This window comes from Balaenoptera borealis (assembly GCF_965194805.1).
Source record: "Balaenoptera borealis genome assembly, chromosome: 11".
In the NCBI taxonomy this organism is placed as follows: domain Eukaryota; kingdom Metazoa; phylum Chordata; class Mammalia; order Artiodactyla; family Balaenopteridae; genus Balaenoptera; species Balaenoptera borealis.
The window spans coordinates 102076434-102095295 of NC_138868.1; the positions used below are offsets into that span (position 1 = coordinate 102076434).

At 40.3% G+C, this 18862-nt stretch overlaps 1 protein-coding gene across 3 annotated transcripts in view; it reads left to right on the top strand.

Moving 5' to 3' along the window:
* Positions 1 to 10774: 10774 nt before the first annotated feature.
* The window catches only part of JHY (junctional cadherin complex regulator), a 63788-nt gene continuing 55700 nt past the window's right edge, over positions 10775 to 18862 (top strand). For 2 of the 3 annotated variants that reach the window (XM_082339811.1, XM_082339810.1), the window contains exon 1: positions 10975 to 13784. In XM_082339811.1, coding sequence (XP_082195937.1) covers positions 13471 to 13784 — 314 coding nt within the window. In that variant the 5' untranslated portion in view covers positions 10975 to 13470. Of the gene's footprint in view, positions 10854 to 10974; positions 13785 to 18862 lie in introns of those variants that run through there. The other variant, XM_082339809.1, reaches the window with a different exon arrangement.

The following is an 18862-nucleotide window of genomic DNA, read 5'->3' on the forward strand; positions in this document are numbered from 1 at the left end:
AAAAATCGGTTAATTGTTCTATAACTTGGGAGTGGGATAAACTTCCCTTATTGTGACTCAAAATTCAAAAATAAGAGGGAGGAAGATTGATAAATTTGACTACATAAAAATAAACGCCTCTTGTGGCAAAAAAGTAAATAAATAACAAATGACAAGCTGGGAAAAAAATATTTGCAACTAAGATCACAAACGGTAAAATCCCTAAATATAAAGAGCTTCTAAAAACTACGAAGAAAAAAAATCAATACTATGCCATCAAAAAGGAACAAGGAAAAAAAAGTCAAATTTTTCTTAAACACATAAGAAATATGTAACAAGGAAATGCAAAATTAAAACTACTCTAAACTTCTATTTCTTATCTATCATATTGGCAAAAATCCAAGCACTTCACAATACACTTTGTTGGCTAGGTTGTAGGGAAACAAGCACTCTCCTATGTTGCTGGTGGGAATGTAAAATAATAGAGCCTCTATGAAGGGGAATTTGTCAACATCTAACAAAATTACATTGGTACGTACCTTTTAAGCAGCGATCCCACTTTTAGGAATCTAACCCAAAGGTAAATGGAAAAATTATAATTTGACATTATGAGCAGTTTTTTACTCACAATACTTCTGACAACAAATGTGTGGAGTTTTTTCCCCACACCAACCAATTCTCCAACTCTCTAGACATCAACTGGGTGTCCTGGAATGCAATTCACTTCCGACACTAACTACTTGGTCTTAGCATAGATTCCACAGGTTAAGGGCTCAGTCCCACAAGACTGCCCCCACTTCAGATGCCAGTCACAGGTAGTAGGTTCCTAGGTTACCCACAACTTGTGTCTGATTTAACTGCAAATTGGAGGTTCCCATGACCCCCTCCTCAGGTTCAATTAACTTGCTAGAGTGGCTCAAAGAACTCAGGGCAACACTTTACTATTACTGGTTTATTATAAAGGATGTTATAAATGATGCAAAGGAACAGCCAGATAGGCACATAGGACAAGGTCTGGAAGAGTCCCAAGCACAGAAGCTTCAGTCCCCATGCAGTTGGGCTGTGCCACCCTCCTGGCACATGGCTGTGTTCACCAACTGGGAAGCTCCGTGAACACCATCATTTAGGGGATTTTACGGAAGTTCCATTATGGAGGCATGATTGATTAAATCATTGAGTGTTGGTGATTAGCTCAATACTCAGCTCCTCTACCCTCTCCTGAGGCTGGGGGTTGGGCTGAAAGTGCCAACCCTCTGATCACAGGGATGGTGCCTCTGGTAACCAGCCCTCATATCCCGAAGCTATCTAAGGGCCCAACCAAGAGTCACCTCATTAGCATAAACTCAAGGATGATTGAAAGAGGCTTATAATGAACAATAGAAGAGGCTCTCCTGACTCCTGTCACTCAAGAAACTATAAAAGGGATTTATAAGCTCTTGTGTCAGGAACCCAGGACAAAAACCAAATATTATAATAAATGCTGCTCCTATCACCCTTATTACTTAGGAAATTACAAGGGTTTTAGGAGTTCTGTGCCAGGAACCAGAATGAAGACCATAAATATACATATTTCTTATCACAATGTCACAGCTATTCATTGCAGCACATCTATAACAATTCAAGTATCTATCAATAAGGGGCTGGTTGGGCACACGGTGGGGTATTATACAACCATGAAAAGGAATGATGAGAAAGCTCATTACATATGTCTATAGGGTGATCTCCAGGTTATGTTATTGAGTGGAAAAAAAAAAAAAGCAAAGAAGAGAGTACATAGATTCCTTTAATCTGAGAAAAGGGGTGGGTTACAAATAAATAAATAAATATGATCTTTTTTTTTTAAAGGAAGGCTAAGCTAAAACTAATAAAAATCATTGCTTATATGAGCTGAGAGGGAACTGAGTGGAGGGGATGCAGTTAGAAGTTAGACTTCTCGAAATGTACCTGACTTTATAGTTTTGACTTTGGAACTATGTAAATGATTTACATAACCGCTTAAAAATTAAATCAAAAGTAAAAATTAATTTCTTTTTAAAAAAATGCACACAGGGCTTCCCTAGTGGTGCAGTGGTTGAGAATCTGCCTGCCAATGCAGGGGACACGGGTTCGAGCCCTGGTCTGGGAAGATCCCACATGCCGCGGAGCAACTGGGCCCGTGAGCCACAATTACTGAGCCTGCGCGTCTGGAGCCTGTGCTCCGCAACGGGAGAGGCCGCGATAGTGAGAGGCCCGCGCACCGCGATGAAGAGTGGCCCCCGCTTGCCACAACTAGAGAAAGCCCTAGCACAGAAACGAAGACCCAACACAGCCATAAATAAATAAATAAAGAAATAAAAAAGGATAAGCCCAACTTTATAAAAAAAAAAAAAATGCACACAGAGAAGAATTAGTTCAGCTTACCTTAAAATATACATTTGACTGTGTACACCAACAGGATATATCCTAACGACAAAAAGAACTGCAAACAAATCTTAAACTGGTTTCCGTAGTCATATTGTTAGTTACCACACCGGGACAGCCACTTTGAAAGTATAATATATATTGTGTAGGATAAAGTGCATAATTAATTATGTTAATATCATTGGAACCATGATTTTCAGCACAAGAGAAAGAGATATAAATGTAAAATCAAATAAGTTAAAACTCTGTATTCTTAAATTTGAATTGAAAACAAAAGCATGCACTTATAATGTATTTTTCTCTTGGAAAAAGAAATAAAAAAGTATTTTCTAGCTTTTCCCACTGAAATGACCTGGAGACAATTACCATTTCAGTAGCAATAAACATTCTCAGTGCCCAGATTGTGGTCTCTAACTAACATTTAACTAAAACTACCCAAAGCTCCTTGAAGAAATGGCTAAATCCAGGTTGGGGCAAGAAACGTATAAGATGGGCCTGAAACACTTTATACCAGAAAGCAAGGAATATATCAAAGGCAAATCAGTTTTGGAGACTGTTCAGCTACCAACTCTTTAATCTGAAATTTAAAATACATTTGCAATACTTTGAAAAATCACCGTGTAACAAAAATAGCCATAAGTGCGTGAAAAGATGCTCAACATCATTAGTCATCAGGAAAATGCAAATCAAAACCACAATGAGATAGAACTTCACACCCACAAGGATGGCTATCATAAAAAAAGACAGACAATAATAAATTTTGGAAAGGACATAGGGAAATGGGAACCCCCATAGATTACTGGTAGGAATGTAAAATGTTTCAGTCACTTTGGAAAACAGTCTGGAAGTTCCTCGAAAGTTCAACAGAGAGTTTCCATATGCTCCAGCAATTCCACTCCTAGGTATATACCCAAGAGAACTGAAAACAAACTTCCACAATGGTAACTAGACTTATCATGGTGATCACTTTGAAATGTATGGAAATATTAAATCACTATGTTGTGTAACAGGAACTAACAGTGTTGTAGGTCAGTTATACTTCAAAAACAAATACACAAACTCATGGAAAAAGAGATCAGATTCGTGGTTATCAGAGGCAGGGGGTGGAGGGAGGGAGGATTAGATGAAGGTGGTCAAAAGGTACAAACTTCCAGTAATAAGATAAATAAGTACTAGGGATGTAATATACAATATGATAAATAAAATTAACACTACTCTATGAAAGTTGTTAATAAATTAAGTCCTAAGAGTTCTCAACACAAGGAAATAAAATTTTTTTTCTGTTTCCTTAACTTTATATGAGATGATAGATATTCACTAAACTTATTGTGGTAATCATTTCATGATATATGTAAGTCAAATCATTAAGCTGTACACCTTAAACTCATACACTGCTGTATGTCAGTTATATCTCAATAAAGCTGGAAGGAAAGAAAACTGCCTAAGGGAATAGGAAAAAAAGAAAGAACTGTCCACATAAAAACTGTACATAAATGTTCATAGCAGTATTACTCATAATAGTGAAAAGGTGGAAATAACACAAATGGCTATCAGTGGTTGAATGGGTAAATAAAATATAGTATATTCATACAGTGAAATATTATTTAGCAAAAAAAAGGGAATGAAGTACTGATACATGCTACAACATGGATGAACCTTGAAAACATTATGCCATGTGGAAAAAGCCAGACACACACACAAACACATATTGTATGGTTCCATTTACATGCAATGTCCAGAAGAGGCAAATCCATAGAGACAGAAAGTTGATTAGTGGTTGCCAAGGGCTGAGAAAATGGCAAGGAATGAGGAGTGACTGCTTTGGGAGAGATGTTCCGGAATTAGTTGTGATGATTGCACAGCTCTATAAATATACTAAAAACTACTGAATTGTGCGCTTTAAAGGGGTGAATTGTGTGGTATGTGAATTGTATCTCAATAAAGCTGTTATTTTAAAAAATCACTGTAGAATTTGTTTGGATCCTGATTCAAACCCACCAAATATAAAAAGACACATAGAAGACAGCCTGGGAAGTCTGAACACTGACTCAGTATTAAATGATATTAAGGAGTCGTTGTTAATTTTATTTCAGATGTGACAATGCTATTGCAATTATTTAAAAATTGTCTCTTAGGGAACTTCCCTGGTGGTCCAGTGGGTAAGACTCCAAGCTCCCAATGCAGCGGCCCCGGGTTAGATCCCTGGTCAGGGAACTAGATCCCACATGCATGCCGCAACTAAGGAGTCCGCATGCCGCAACTAAGGAGTCCGCATGCCGCAACTAAGAAGCCCGCCGCCGCAACAAAGATCCCGCGTGCGGCAACTGAGACCGGGCGCAGCCAAAATAAATAAATAAATAAATATTTTTAAAAAATAAAAGATACATCCTTACATGCTTACAGATGAAACCTCCTAACAGCTGGGATTTACTTTTAAATAATTTGGTCGGAGTAGAGAACAGTATGTGTAGAAACAAGATTGCTCACAGATTGATCTTTTCTGAAGCTGGACGAGGGCTACCTTTCTCTCTACTGTTGTATGTTCTTAAATTGCCACAATACAAACGTTTTAAAATTATTTTTAGAAAGAAAACCAAGGAATCAAAACAGAAGAAGAAAGGCAATCGTTGATTATTTGTTAATTTGTGTTCATAAGAGCCATCGTATGGTATCATCTTGTTCCTAAAGTTTCTGATTCCAGCAGGCACAACTCCCCTCCCTCCCTCCAGGCTCGCCCAGCACTCGACTGGTTCTCCTAGAACAGTGTTAATGTTCCCTGCACATCTCCCTGTTGAACTGCGTTTACATATATTTATCACAGCTTCAGTCCTCTAAAATTCTCAAGACTGGTTATGCTACATAAGTACATTTTTCCGGATGATGGAGAGCTTATCCCTTGAAATTTTAAACATTTTAATATTTTGGATAAAAATCTTTGTAAAATATATTACCTGAGTTTTACCTTTCTAGTGTTTATTAAACTGATCTATTTTATATGAGTTTTTTTTTAATTAATCATTATGAAAATTAATCATGCTTGCTGTAATACCGTGATCCTCACACAGGGTTTTCAGCTATGCGGTTGCTTGTTGCCTACACCAAAGGACCCCAGGTGGCTCTGGGTCTTTTTGAACATCTCTTACGTTATTTCTGTTCCTTTACTTGCTGGTACTGTCCCTTCTTTCTGTCCTCAGAGTGCCCTTCTCTCCTCATTCCTAATTTACTGCTCCTAATTTAACATATAAGTGAAGGAACCAGACATTTAAACTTGTTAGAGTTATAGAGAGTAACCACATTTTCCGGCCATAGCTATTGTCTCATTTTATTTATTAATAGCATCTCTTTTTTAATTCTTGAATGTATTCTGGGTTTTAATAATAAGTTATTTAATCATCCTAGTTACGTGCCACATATGAGCATATCTCTAGAAAAAGGCCTGATGGGCTATACTTATCTACTCTCCATTCAAGTGCTGAAGTGAAGGCATTGTGGCTTTTCCTCAACGTATACTGAGCATCTATTAGGTGTCATGGGCACAACTAGTCCTTGGTCTCTCAGAGCTTATAGTATAGTGAGGAGGTGACAGAACCATTAACAGCTAATCATAAGTCAGTGCCATGCATGTGTCGTTACAAAGACAGAATCATGCACTTGGGTACCTTGTGGCCACAGACCAAGGGCCGTTAGTCTAGCGCAGGGTTTGTCAACCTCAGCACTACTGACATTTCGAACTGGATAATTTTTTGTTGTGGAGGCAGTCCTGTGTACTGTGGGATGTTTAACAGCATCCCTGGCCTTTACCCACTAGATGCCAGTAGCACTCTCCTAAGTCATGACAATAGAAAATGTCTCCAGACATTGCCAAATGTTCTCTGGTGGACAGAACCACCCTGGGTTGAGAACTACCCTATTACTATCTATTTGATCATTTTTTGACTTGTTTTTCACATTCTTCTTTGTGTTTTAGTTAGTTCAGCATCAGATTGCCAGTTTGATTCTGAACAGATGACATATGCAAAAGCACTTTGCAAACCCTGGGAAGTTGTTAATCGTATGTAAATTATCATTATTACCATAATAATAATGCACTTTACAGCTTAATTTTGTTCATATGCATGCACCCTACAATCCTTAAGAATTCTGAAGAACAGTGTATCACTGTGCTGCTTATTAAACCACTGTCTCTCAGCTTCAAACACACTCATGCACTCTGCTGTCACATGGGGGCAACTTCTGCAAACCTCCCTTCTCCTTGGCCAGTCACTCCTTGTTAGGCTCTGCCAGTAGGGGGCGGCAGAGGGACACTATACAGCTTGAAAAGGAAAAAGGATAGTTCCTCCCCTGCTTCTTCTTCCTCTCAAGAGTCATGCTGACATACTTCTTCACCCCTGCAGCTCAGCCTGTTTCAGTAGCAGCAGTGGGTGCCAGTTTTCCCAGTGCTCCCAGAACCAGCTTCATCACACCTCTTAAAGACACCAGCACTCATCAGCTTGGAATTTCCTCCTCGTCCCAGCACTGGCCCCTTTCTTCCAGCTTCTAAATGCTGATCGTTACAAATTCTTCCCTGTGTTCTCCCAGAAATAGGGGGGGTAGTTGTTTCCTGTAGCTACTATTCCCAGGATACCTGGGCTCCCTTTGCTACTTTTCAGTTAATAAATCTTCATATTAAATTATTTCCATTAAAATAACTGCTGTGGCTTCTGTCTCCTGTCTGACTGCCACCTGTGCTCATTATTCCAGCCTTTAGTGACTCTGAGTAAGAATAATCAGGACAGCCACTCCAGAGGAGGAAGGAGGAAAATCAAGTTCAGGGTATTCCATCCTCTGTGCATGACTAGTCTCCGCAAGTAGCTGCTGGATTGGTGGATTCCTGACTCATAGGAACCACTTATATTCAGACAAGCAGAATAAACTCTTTTCTGGATAATGCAGAAAACGCTTGAAGAGTCTGAAGAACCATAGCATCAATTTCCACAGACCAGTAAACGAGACAGTCAAAAAGTGTGAATGACTTAGCCCTGATTATATAACATATCCTGTTAGCTGCTATGAGGAATAAATTCTTCTGCTTGGAGTTTGTTTGCATGTTTGCAGTTGCTCTAATGTTAACTGTATAATATGCTGGACAGAATAACATCAATGCTTTCAGCAACCTTGCTTTCATTTCTTCAAGTAACACTGAGGTCCTGTTGTATACTCACAAGGTCCCTGTTGTCAAAAAAGTTTAAAAAAAAATCTAACTCTAATAAAAAGCAGAATAAAAAATGGTAAAATTGGACTTCCCTGGTGGCGCAGCGGTTAAGAATCTGCCTGCCAATGCAGGGGACATGGGTTTGAGCCCTGGTCCGGGAAGATCCCACATGCCGCGGAGCAACTAAGCCCGTACGCCACAACTACTGAGCCCATGTGCCACAACTACTGAAGTCCGCATGCCTAGAGCCCATGCCCCGCAACAAGAGAAGCCACCACAGTCAGAAGCCCACGCACCACAACGAAGAGTAGCCCCCGCTCTCCACAACTAGAGAAAGCCCACGTGCAGCAACGAAGATCCAATGCAGCCAAAACAAACAAACAAACAAACAAAAACCTGTTGTTCATTTTTTTAAAAATGGTAAAACTGAGTACTAAAGATATTTTCCAATGTTCTACGTTTCCTATCATTAATGAGACACCTGGTATTGAAGAATTCTTGCCTTTTTGAATACAGCTATTCAAATCTATTTGTGGTTTTAATGCTGTGTTAATATGAACATAATTCCCAACCCTTCCTTCCTTTACTCTTCTTTGAAGACTTTTTAATAGTGTAATATTCTACACATACATAAATGTATAGCTTAATGAATTGTAATAAAACGAATATCTATGTAACCAGCATTAAAAGTCAGGAAATACGATCTCAAAGGCTATTTACAATAGCCAAGACATGGAAGCAACCAAAATGTCCATCACAGAGGAATGGATAAAGAAGATGTGGTACATATATACAATGGAACATTACTCAACCACAAAAAAGAATGAATTAATGCCTTTTGCAGCAACAGGGATGGGCCTAGAGATTATCATACTAAGTGAAGTAAGTCAGACAGAGAAAGACAAATATCATATGATATCACTTATACATGGAATCTAAAAAAATGACACAAATGAACTGATTTACAAAACAGAAATAGACTCACAGACTCAGAAAACAAACTTATGGGGAATTCCCTGGGGGTCCAGCGGTTAGGACTCGGTGTTTTCACTGCCGGGGCCGGGGTTTGATCCCTGATCCGGGAACTAAGATCCCGCAAGCCATGTGGTGTGGCCAAAAAAAAAGAAAAAAGAGAAAAGAAAACAAACTATGGTTACCAAAGGGGAATGGTGGTGGGGAGGGATAAATTAGGAGTTTGGGAGTAACATATACACACTACTATATATAAAATAGATAAACAACAAGGACCTACTGTGTAGCACAGGAAACTATACTCAATATTTGGTAATAACCTATATGGAAAAAAAATCTGGAAAAGAATACATATATATATACATATATATGTAGGTACATATATATACACAACTGAATCACTTTGCTGTACGCCTGAAACTAACACATTTTAAATCAACTATACTTCAATTAAAAAATTAATTAATTAAAGAAAAGATGCCACTAATAAAAAAAGTTATTTCCAAATCAGTCAGAGGCCTCTTAGTCAATTCCAACTATATTTATTTCAATAAAATAAGGGAAGGTGGAAGAAAATTACTTTAAGTTTTTGTAATGAAATTTGACCAGTAAATTAATCATTGTTGAACTAAAAGTCAAAGGTGACAGCAAATAGATATTTTTAAAAATAATAGCATCAACCACAAGCATATGAAACAAAACTAGGATGTAGCTTTAATCAGTCATGTATCCCTGAGTCATAATCAAATCAAATAAATCAAGCAATGTTGTAGGGTTCAGTTATTTTACCATAATAAAGGTTTTAATTCCCTTGTCAAAAAAATCTAACTCTAATAAAAAGCAGAATAAAAAATGGTAAAATTGAGTACTCAAGATTTTTCCAATTCTCTGTGTTTCCGATCATTAATGAGACAACTGATATTGAAGAATTCCTGCCTCTTTGAAGTCAGTTATTCAAATCTATTTGTGGTTTTAATGCTGTGTTAATATGAATATAATTCTCAACCCTTCCTTTCTTCACTCTTCTTTGAAGACTTTTTTTAATAGTGTAATATTCTACACATACATAAATGTATAGCTTAATGAATTGTTATAAAATGAATATCTTTGTAACCAGCATTAAAAGTCAGGAAATACAATCTCAAAGGCACTCTTCCCTAAAAATCCCCACCCTGCCCTGCCCATCAGAACTGACCACAATCCTAACTTTATGAGAATCACTACTTTGGTTTTGTTTTCATAGTTTTCTTTACTAAGTATGCATCCATAAACATAATACAGTTTAATTTTGCCTTTATAAATATTTATATACAAAATTATTTGGGTTTTTTTTAAACTCAATGTTATCAATATATTTTTAAGATGCCTGTGTCATTGCACACAGCTGTGTTTCATTCATTTTCCCTATTGTATAGTATGTCAGTATACGGAATAGTACAATTTAATTAACTATTCTATTGTTGATGGACATTTCAGTTATTTCCAGTTTGGGTACCCAGAAGCACACACAGCTGTGGGGTAAATACCTAAAGGTGAAATTGCTGAATCATAGGGTGTACACATTCTAGCTAATATCATTCTAGCTAATATCAAGCCATTTTCCAAAGTGTCTGCACCACCTCACACTCCCATCTGCAGTATATGAGGGGGTCTTTGCTCTACCTCCTCCCCAACCCTGGGCGCTGTCAGATATTTTAACGCGTGCCCAACTGGTGAGTATGGAGCTATATCCACGGTGGTCTTAATTTATCCGCTTCTGATTATTAACGAATTAAGCACCTTTTCGATCAACAACAGACAGTTATTGGCCATTGGGTTTCTTTTGTGAAATTCCTGTTCAAGTCATTTGCCCATTCTTTAATTGGATTCTTTGCCTTCTTAACTTGTAGGAGTTCTTCACGTTTCCTAGCAGTATGTGTTGCAAATATCTCCTCCCACTCGGTGCCCTGTCTTTCCTTGCATTACAACTTTGGAAAAGCCAGTGTGACCTGAGAGCGGCTTCTTCGAGAGCTCCCGGGGTCCTGGGAGCTCTCCCCTGGCCACCGTCATCACAACCGTTCCCACCCTCTCCACCAGGACAAGACAGGGCACGGAGTTATTGGGATGCTGGGGCCTGGACCGCACCGGCCCCGCCCTCCCGGTGCGGCCCCACCCACGGCCGTGCTGGCCGAGTCGCGCGGGGTGGGCCCTGTTGGTCCCGGTCTCCAGGGCAGCGCTGGGCGACGCGGGGCGGGACCCGGAGGCAGCCGGGCTGCGGAGGCGCTGAGGATGAGGGCCCGCCGGGGTCGCGGCAGCCAGGAGCGCCGGGCAGGTGACAGGCGGGGTGGGCGGTGCGCCAGAGGAGGGGATCGGGAGGGGTGGGACTGAGAGTGGGGACGGCAGGAAACCTCTCGAGGAAACTGGATCTGGACGGGGAGAACTCAGAGGTGCCCGCGCCGGGGAGCACTTGGGACCCAGGCGGGAGGGGCAGACGGTGGCCGAGGCAGGGACGGGGCCCAGGGGCTGGTGGCCAGGATCTGGAAGGACTTTGGCGCCCAGACTCCCAGAACAGCCCTAGCGTGGGTTGATTAGACCGGTCCAGGGCATCAGACCCACCGGGCTCATCACTTCCTGGGCCTTAAAATGCTCCTGGTTGCCCAGTCTTGTCCATCGGAGAAAAGGCGGGGGGAGAAAATAAACCCAGCTCCCCTTTGGGCAGCTTTGGGCTTGTTCCAAAAGAGGGCAACTTTTCCTCTACCACTCATCTTGGTAGGTGAGTCCTTAAAGCAGGGCTCCTTTTCACCTGCAGAAGGAAATGTGTTTCTCCCAGTACTAATGCGCTAGGCCCAAGGTCTTGAGGGGACCCCTAGGGAATTAGCCGTTTCTTAGTGCCACCGGTTTATCCCTGTCTGTCTTGTTTACTTAGGAGATGTGTCAGCCCCTCTTGGTCAGAAATTTCAGTGAAAAACTTTGTGCCACTAGGCAGCAACATTCACTACATTTAAAAGGCCCACTTTTAATTTATTTCAGCTATCAGCTTTTGCTACTTTAATCCCATGCTTTTATAAAATCACACCTTCCACAGAAGACCCAACTTGGATGGTATCTGCCTTTGCTCTCTTCATAATCTCCCAAACTTCATTAATGACAAAAATTATATCTTCTTCTATGGACATTTTTAACTGATTAACTCCAAGAAGTCCGAGTCTATGTCATTTAAAAGAGAAATTGAAGGGACTGAATTATTTCATGAAGGAGCAATTCCACATTGAAATGTAATGATTATTTTAAGCTTTTTTCTTTAAGATCCCAAGTACAGTGACTTGAACTCTTAAAGTAAGACTGGTGTTTATTACAAACTGTTTCAGTTAAAATGTGTTAGTATTTGAGGGATTTGCCACTTTCTAAAAATATCCTAAAAGCAACAGTTGATCTGCTTATCAAAATTAAAATAATATGGTAGAATGAAATTCGTATTTTTAAAATAAGAGAATTAACACAGCAAACTGGTCTGTGCAGTTTGACAATAATATGTTAGTCTACCAACAAGGGGGAACTTTGAATTAAAAAGAAAACCATAGATATTTAAATATCAGATGTATTGAAGTACGAATGTTACCTTTGGTCTGTTTTGTTTGTTAAGGTGCTTTCCTCCAAGGAGTTGAGGATGTTCCTTGGAAACATTAGCAACAAGGTCAACTAGGACTAGGAAGAAGGTCGTGTTATTTAATTAAAGAGAGGATTTGCCCAAAGAACAAGAGCAAGCCATTAAAACAAACTTTACAGTAATCTCTGATGAGAAAGGTTGTTTCTGTTACCTGACCTACAGAAAACAAAACAAAACAAAACAAAAAAAAACAGCATAAAGGCAGTGAGATGGAAGACAGAGCAAATAGAAATGCCAGGTAGAGATGAAAGGAAGCACATCCAAAAACATCATTTCCTTTCAATCCTATCTGAACTCAAAGCATCCTTTCCGTAAACCATCTCGTGAGTCTTTATGACAGCCCTTTGAGACAGGGAGGGCTCACTTGGAATCATACTCTTAAGCTAGTTACAAGGGACCCGAGCTGTTATTCAGGTCAATCTTCCGCCCACCCAACATTCCCCAGAACAGCATTCCGTTAAGGTAGGTGGACACCCAGCCTCTGCTATGAATCACTGAATGGCAGAATTCACAAGGCCACCAAATCTTTTGTTGAACAGTTTTAATCATTATCATGGGTGTTTTTTTGTTTTTTTCCTCTGAGCTGAGGTTGATCTCCATGTAATGTCCACCTAAATTACACATTCCTACCTAACAGCAATCTGGATATCAAAAAGTTTTCCAAACGATAGAGCCAGCCAATACAGGTCTAGGAGCAAAACAGCTTCCATCAGCTTTGCAGTTCCAACTGTGGAAACCATACTCTACTTCTCTCCCCCTCCTTTATTTTCCAAAAGGCAGACCCTGAACCTGTTTTTACTCTGTCCATAAATACTACTGAACATGGCATATTTATATCAGTGCCCTGGGTCTTGGAAATAAGGCATTGAAGTACTGTCCATAATTAGCCATTTCGCTTTGTCCGGGCTTATCTGTAACAGGCCCTTGGAAGCTCAAAAAAGGAATCCAGTCATTTAATTTTCTCAATAAAGCTGCATTTGATTACTCAGACTGTTTATGAGCTCTACATCAGATGTGTTTCTGTAGAGAGAAAAACATAATAGTTTTTCCAATAGACCTTTCTCATACACACAGAAGGGGGCATACAAAAGCCTGCAGGTAATAACAAGTCTCTCTTATTTAATTTTTTGATTAACATTGGAATTAAAGAGATTTCAGTAGTCACAGAGTAACATAAATATAATTTTTTTAGGCAAATTCTTTTGCGAGCCACGACTTTAAATATTCAGCCAGCTGCTGCCATCCACAAGAGTATCCCTGTTCATTTTTGTATTTTCTCAAGATGATTCATAGTAAATTAATTCCCAAGCTCTCTATTCAGTCTCCTGTTCATCACACCAACTTCAAGGTCCAGTCCACGGAGCCACCTTTTAAGAAAGAAGACTTACATTTGATTTCAAAAGACTCTTTGGAATCTGATTCAGAAAGCCTCACTCAAGAGACCAAGTCCCAGTCTAAACCTGAAGACCGAATTCAGGACAACGACATGGACCCTGACAGCTTAGAGGAGGAGAACTTGAGCGAGACGGAAGAGGAAGCAAGCAGAAAAGCAGCTCAGACAAACCTCCATACCCAAGATGCTGGTGCGAATAACAGGTAAGGAATTGGCTTGTGTAAGAAAACAGTGGGTTCCGAAATGCACTGTCACATAATTACTGGTACTGTCCCAAGTGAAAGTAAGGACAGGCTCTTGGTTTTCGTTTTTTTGTTTTTTGTTTTTAATTTTTATTTTATATTGAAGTATAGTTGATTTACAATGTTGTGTTAGTTTCAGGTGTACAACAAAGTGATTCAGTTATACATATACATATATCTGTTCTTTTTCAGATTCTTTTCTCATATAGGTTATTACAGAATATTGAGTAGTGTTCCCTGTACAGTAGGTCCTTGTTGATTATCTGTTTTATACATAGTACTGTGTACATGTTAATCCCAAACTCCTAATTTATCCCTCTCCCCAACCTTTCCCCTTTGATAACCATAAGTTTATTTTCTAAGTCTGTGAGTCTGTTTCTGGACAGGCTGTTGTAATGAGCACCTTTGTAGTGTGTGTGAGACAGGTCTCCAAGCAGCTAAGGACAGCTTGGAGCCAAGATTTTTGTCATATTCATTTCTATTTTTTAAAAACAAGCATGGACTTCCCTGGTGGTGCAGTGGTTAAGAATCCGCCTGCCAATGCAGGAGACACGGGTTCAAGCCCTGGTCTGGGAAGATCCCACATGCCACGGAGCAACTAAGCCCGTGCACCACAACTACTGAAGCCCACGTGCCTAGAGCCCGTGCTCCGCAACAAGAGAAGCCACCACAATGAGAAGCCTGCCACTACAACGAAGAGTAGCCGGGCTCGCCGCAACTAGAGAAAGCCCACGCACAGCAACAAAGATCCAACACAGCCAAAAATAAATCAATAAATAAATTTAAAAAAAAAAAAAGCACAAGAAGAGAATAGTTATTAATAATAAGGGCATTTGCATTTCTTATGCTCCTTATTTCCTATCCATATTCCAAGTGTCTCCACTGCTATGACCTCACCTTGCAGAAATCCCAGAAAGCCTGGTCTAGCAGAATGCCATGACTTGGAGCCAGGTGGTCTTGAGTTGGTCCAGGCACTGCCGTTTAGTGTATAATTTGAAATAAGTCCCTTCAGTCTTTTGAGGCTCACTCTCTCATCTGTCAAATGAGCCAGCCTGCTTCTCTCACAGAACTGCCATCACTGTCTGTAAAGGACGTTCTGGGGGTAGAAGCCTACCTGAGCTAGGAGAGGTCTACCTTCCCGGGCATATATAATCACATAAAGATTTAATTTCTAATAATCAGTACTTATGGGGTATTAAGTTTAGGCTACAAGTCACCAAAACATCTAAGAGGATTTAAATGAGTACAATATTACTCAGTTTTAATGAAAATATAAATGATATGCTAGAGTACTGAAGTTAAAAGCTATTGATTAGACAGGGGTCTTGGGATGGTGGTAAAGTACAGAGCATCTGAAGCAGACCATGTGGGTTCAGACTGTGCCACTGACCAGCTGTGTGACCTTGGCCGAGCCCGATTGAACCCTCTCTGCCTCAGTTCCTCCTCAGTAAAAATGGGACCGTAATAATAGTTACCTCACAGAGTTACCGTGAGGCTAAAATAAGTCTATGTATATATATAAAAAAAGTGCTTCGAACAGTAACTATAAGTTCTGTATGTGTTAGATTTTTTTAAATTAGGGTTAAAGTAAATTGAGGAAAGTTTATTGGAAGGCCTAGAACTTGGGCAGGCAGGGTTTTGGAGACTAGGTAAGATTTGGGGAAAAAAGAATAGAATTAGAATGAATGTGTGTGGCACATCGAGCCCCACTTGATGGCAGAGGATCTGTTCTGAGTGTAGGGAAAGTAGACAGAGGAGGGGCCTGCTGACAGGGACTGTCGTGGAGTGCCCCCAGCCCACGCCGCGGGTAGGACGTGGGACACAGACCTCAAATGACATGTCCCAAGAATGCAGTCACAGCGTAGACTCGTGCGGGAGCCAGAATGAGAGCCCAGCCCTGAGTCTTTTTCTTCCTTTCGTCTTTCCCTCTTTCTCTCTTTCACTGGAAATGTCAAGTTGAATCGAGCTCATTTGCTTCTTAGGGGATCTCACAGTACAGTACAGTAAGTCCCCGACCTACGAACCTTCAAGTTGCAAACTTTCAAGGATGCGAATGTATTATAACCCTATTACAGTACAGTACTCTACAGCCGATTGTGTTAGTTGGGCACCTAGGCTAACTTTGTTGGACTTACGAACAAATTGGACTTACGAACTCGCTCTTCGTATGTCCACTGTACAAGTGATAAATGCTATAACTGAGGTGCAGCCATAGAGCTGGGGGGCGAAAGAGGGGCTTAGGAAGGCTTTAACCAGCCAGCCGCCCCTGACTGGACTGGGTTGGGCACACCCGGAGGAGAAAATACAGGTTCTTGAGGAGGGCAGTGAGATGAAGCAGTGTTCAAGGAAGATTATTCTGCAAGCTGGTGCATTATGAATTAGAGGGTAAAAACACAGTGGACAAAGAGACTACCAGATGGTAATAATTACAATGACAACAATAACAGTAATGACGTCTCTTTTGAAAGGCCATCTCTTTTGAAGAATTTCACTCAATTCTTCATTGTAATCCTGCAAGAAAGTGCTGCTATTCCCATTTTACAGATTAGGAAGATGAAGCTGGCAGAGATGAAGCCACCCAACATCAGAGTGCTTTGTTATTGATGTTGAGGTGTTTTTTTAAATAATTTATTTTATTTATGTATTTTGGCTGCGCCGTGCGGCTTGCAGGATCTTAGTTCCCCGACCAGGGATTGAACCCGAGCCACAGCAGTGAAAGCATGAAAGCGCCAAGTCCTAAGCACTGGACCGCCAGGAAATTCCCTGAGTTTTTTAATCAAGAAAAAATTCTAACCTACAGAAAAGTACAGAGAAAAATACCATCTCACCCTTATTGCCATGTTTGTTTCAGATATATTTTTTAAAACATAAAATGCTACAGATAGTTTCCTGGTTCCCCTTCTCAAATCCGTCCCCGTCTTCCTCTGAGAGATAACCAATGCATCAATACATACATCAATACATACTCTTTTCTTTTTATTTTTGGCTGCGCCATACGTTATGGGGGATCTTAGTTCCCTGACCAGGGATCAAACCCTCGCCCTCTGCAGTGGAAGCACAGAGTCTTAACCACTGGACCACCAGGGAAGTCCCAACCTACACATACTCTTATATGAGTGTATATCCTTCGTAGCAATCTTTTATTCATTTCCTTCATAGGTAATTTATCATTAGTGGAGACATATGTGTATAAAGAATTGATAGGACTTGGTGACAGTTTAGAACTGGGGTTGGAAGGAACAAGAAAAGGCACAGATTACTTTAAGGTTCTAACAACAATAGCATTTATAGAATGCTTGTCCCGAGCCCATCCCTGTGCCAAACGCTTTACATGTATCATCTCATTTAATCCTTATGGCAGCCTCAATGGGTGGACATTATAATGATCCCATCTTGAAGACTGCAAATGAGGCTTAAAGAAACCGGTTATGTTATACCCATTTATTTCACCGGGTGAGTGGTGGAACAGAAAACTCCTGCAGTCTGACTCTCTGCTTTAAACCAGGGGTCCCCAACCCCCGGGCCGCACAGCAGGAGGTGAGCGGCGGGCCAGTGAATGAAGCTTCATCTGCTGCCCCCCATCGCTCCCCATCACTCGTGTTACCACCTGAACCATCCCCCCTCCCCAACCCCAACCCCTGTCCATGGAAAAATTGTCTTCCACAAAACCGGTCCCTGGTGCCAAAAAGGCTGGGGACCTTTAAACCATGTTTGTATTGTAGCTCTAATCTAAGAGAGTCATAGTTTCCTAGGTAATAAATGGTACTTTTATTTACTACGGGGGTGGGAGGGGCATCGGAAAAGAAATATCTTTTGTGGTGCATAGGTATTCTTGTCTGTACTTTTACGATGAAGAAACCAAGGCAGGGATCCATTATGTGACCTCATTTCCCCAATGTTGAGTTTTTCCTCTTTGAATGGGGCTCAGAGACCTGACTTTAACCTTGCTTTTTACCCAAGGACAATGTAAATACCACTCAATATATTTCAAAATAAAAAACCATACTTACAAAGTCAGAAGCATCGTTAGGGCCTTGGTCTTCTGACTCAGAGATCCTTAAATAATGGTATTTTCCTTGGACGGATTTGCCTTGGAAATCCTTAATGATAGACTAATCCCCAGGGTTAGAATGGGTTACAGCCCTAGTAATTGTTTGGCTGTACAGTGCTTCATACATTGAACATTTACAGGACCAGTTCTGTACTACAAAGGAAAGCTGAACTGAAGCATTTAGCCAAGTAATGCCTCAAAAATATCCTTCAGGTGAGTGTTTTGTTACTGGCCCCTTTCTCTGCCTCACTTTAGTCTTGGAAACCTTTCTTAGGTGTATTGTTACTTGGATCTGAGTAGTTTACTAGCCATGAAATAGACAAATTGATCTCAGGCTCTCAGTATGAAATTCAAGAAGACTTTCATTTCTGTCAGGTAGATGGCATTCTGGGAATTGTAGTTCAAAATAATTAGTCAAAGCCTTGCCTTAAAACGGAAGAAAATCTCTTTCTTCTTGCTTTTATGGGCAACCGTTTTAAAAGCTGCCTGACAAAATCACTTGAGCCCTACTCTTGTGTTTTGATGTTACTAGAACCCCCTCAAAGCAATTACTCCCTTGTTCCTCAGCAAAGTCAAGCCACAGTTCGATGGGTATGGATTAGAGAAAACCTTTTACTTAATGGAAATTGGAGCAGCATTGACTGCAGTGAATGAATCAAGAGTGGAAAGAGGATCTTCATATGATAATCCTTAAACCCCACTCCAGAACTAGCCCCATGACACTCGGCACTCAGAAGAAAGAGATCAATGTAATTCCTAGAGCATTAGAAATAACCTCTTCAGCTCTGGGGCCTTCTGAAACCTCATATGTTAAAAAAAAAATCAGAAAGCAGCAGTACAGTAACCAGTATATGTGTTTGATAAGGTCTTATTTACAAAAATACTTCAATATAATTAGCTACCATTTGTAGGACTATTTGCTTGATATATATACTATCTCATTTATCCTTACAAGAGACTCTTAGATATGGGCATTATTATCCCCATT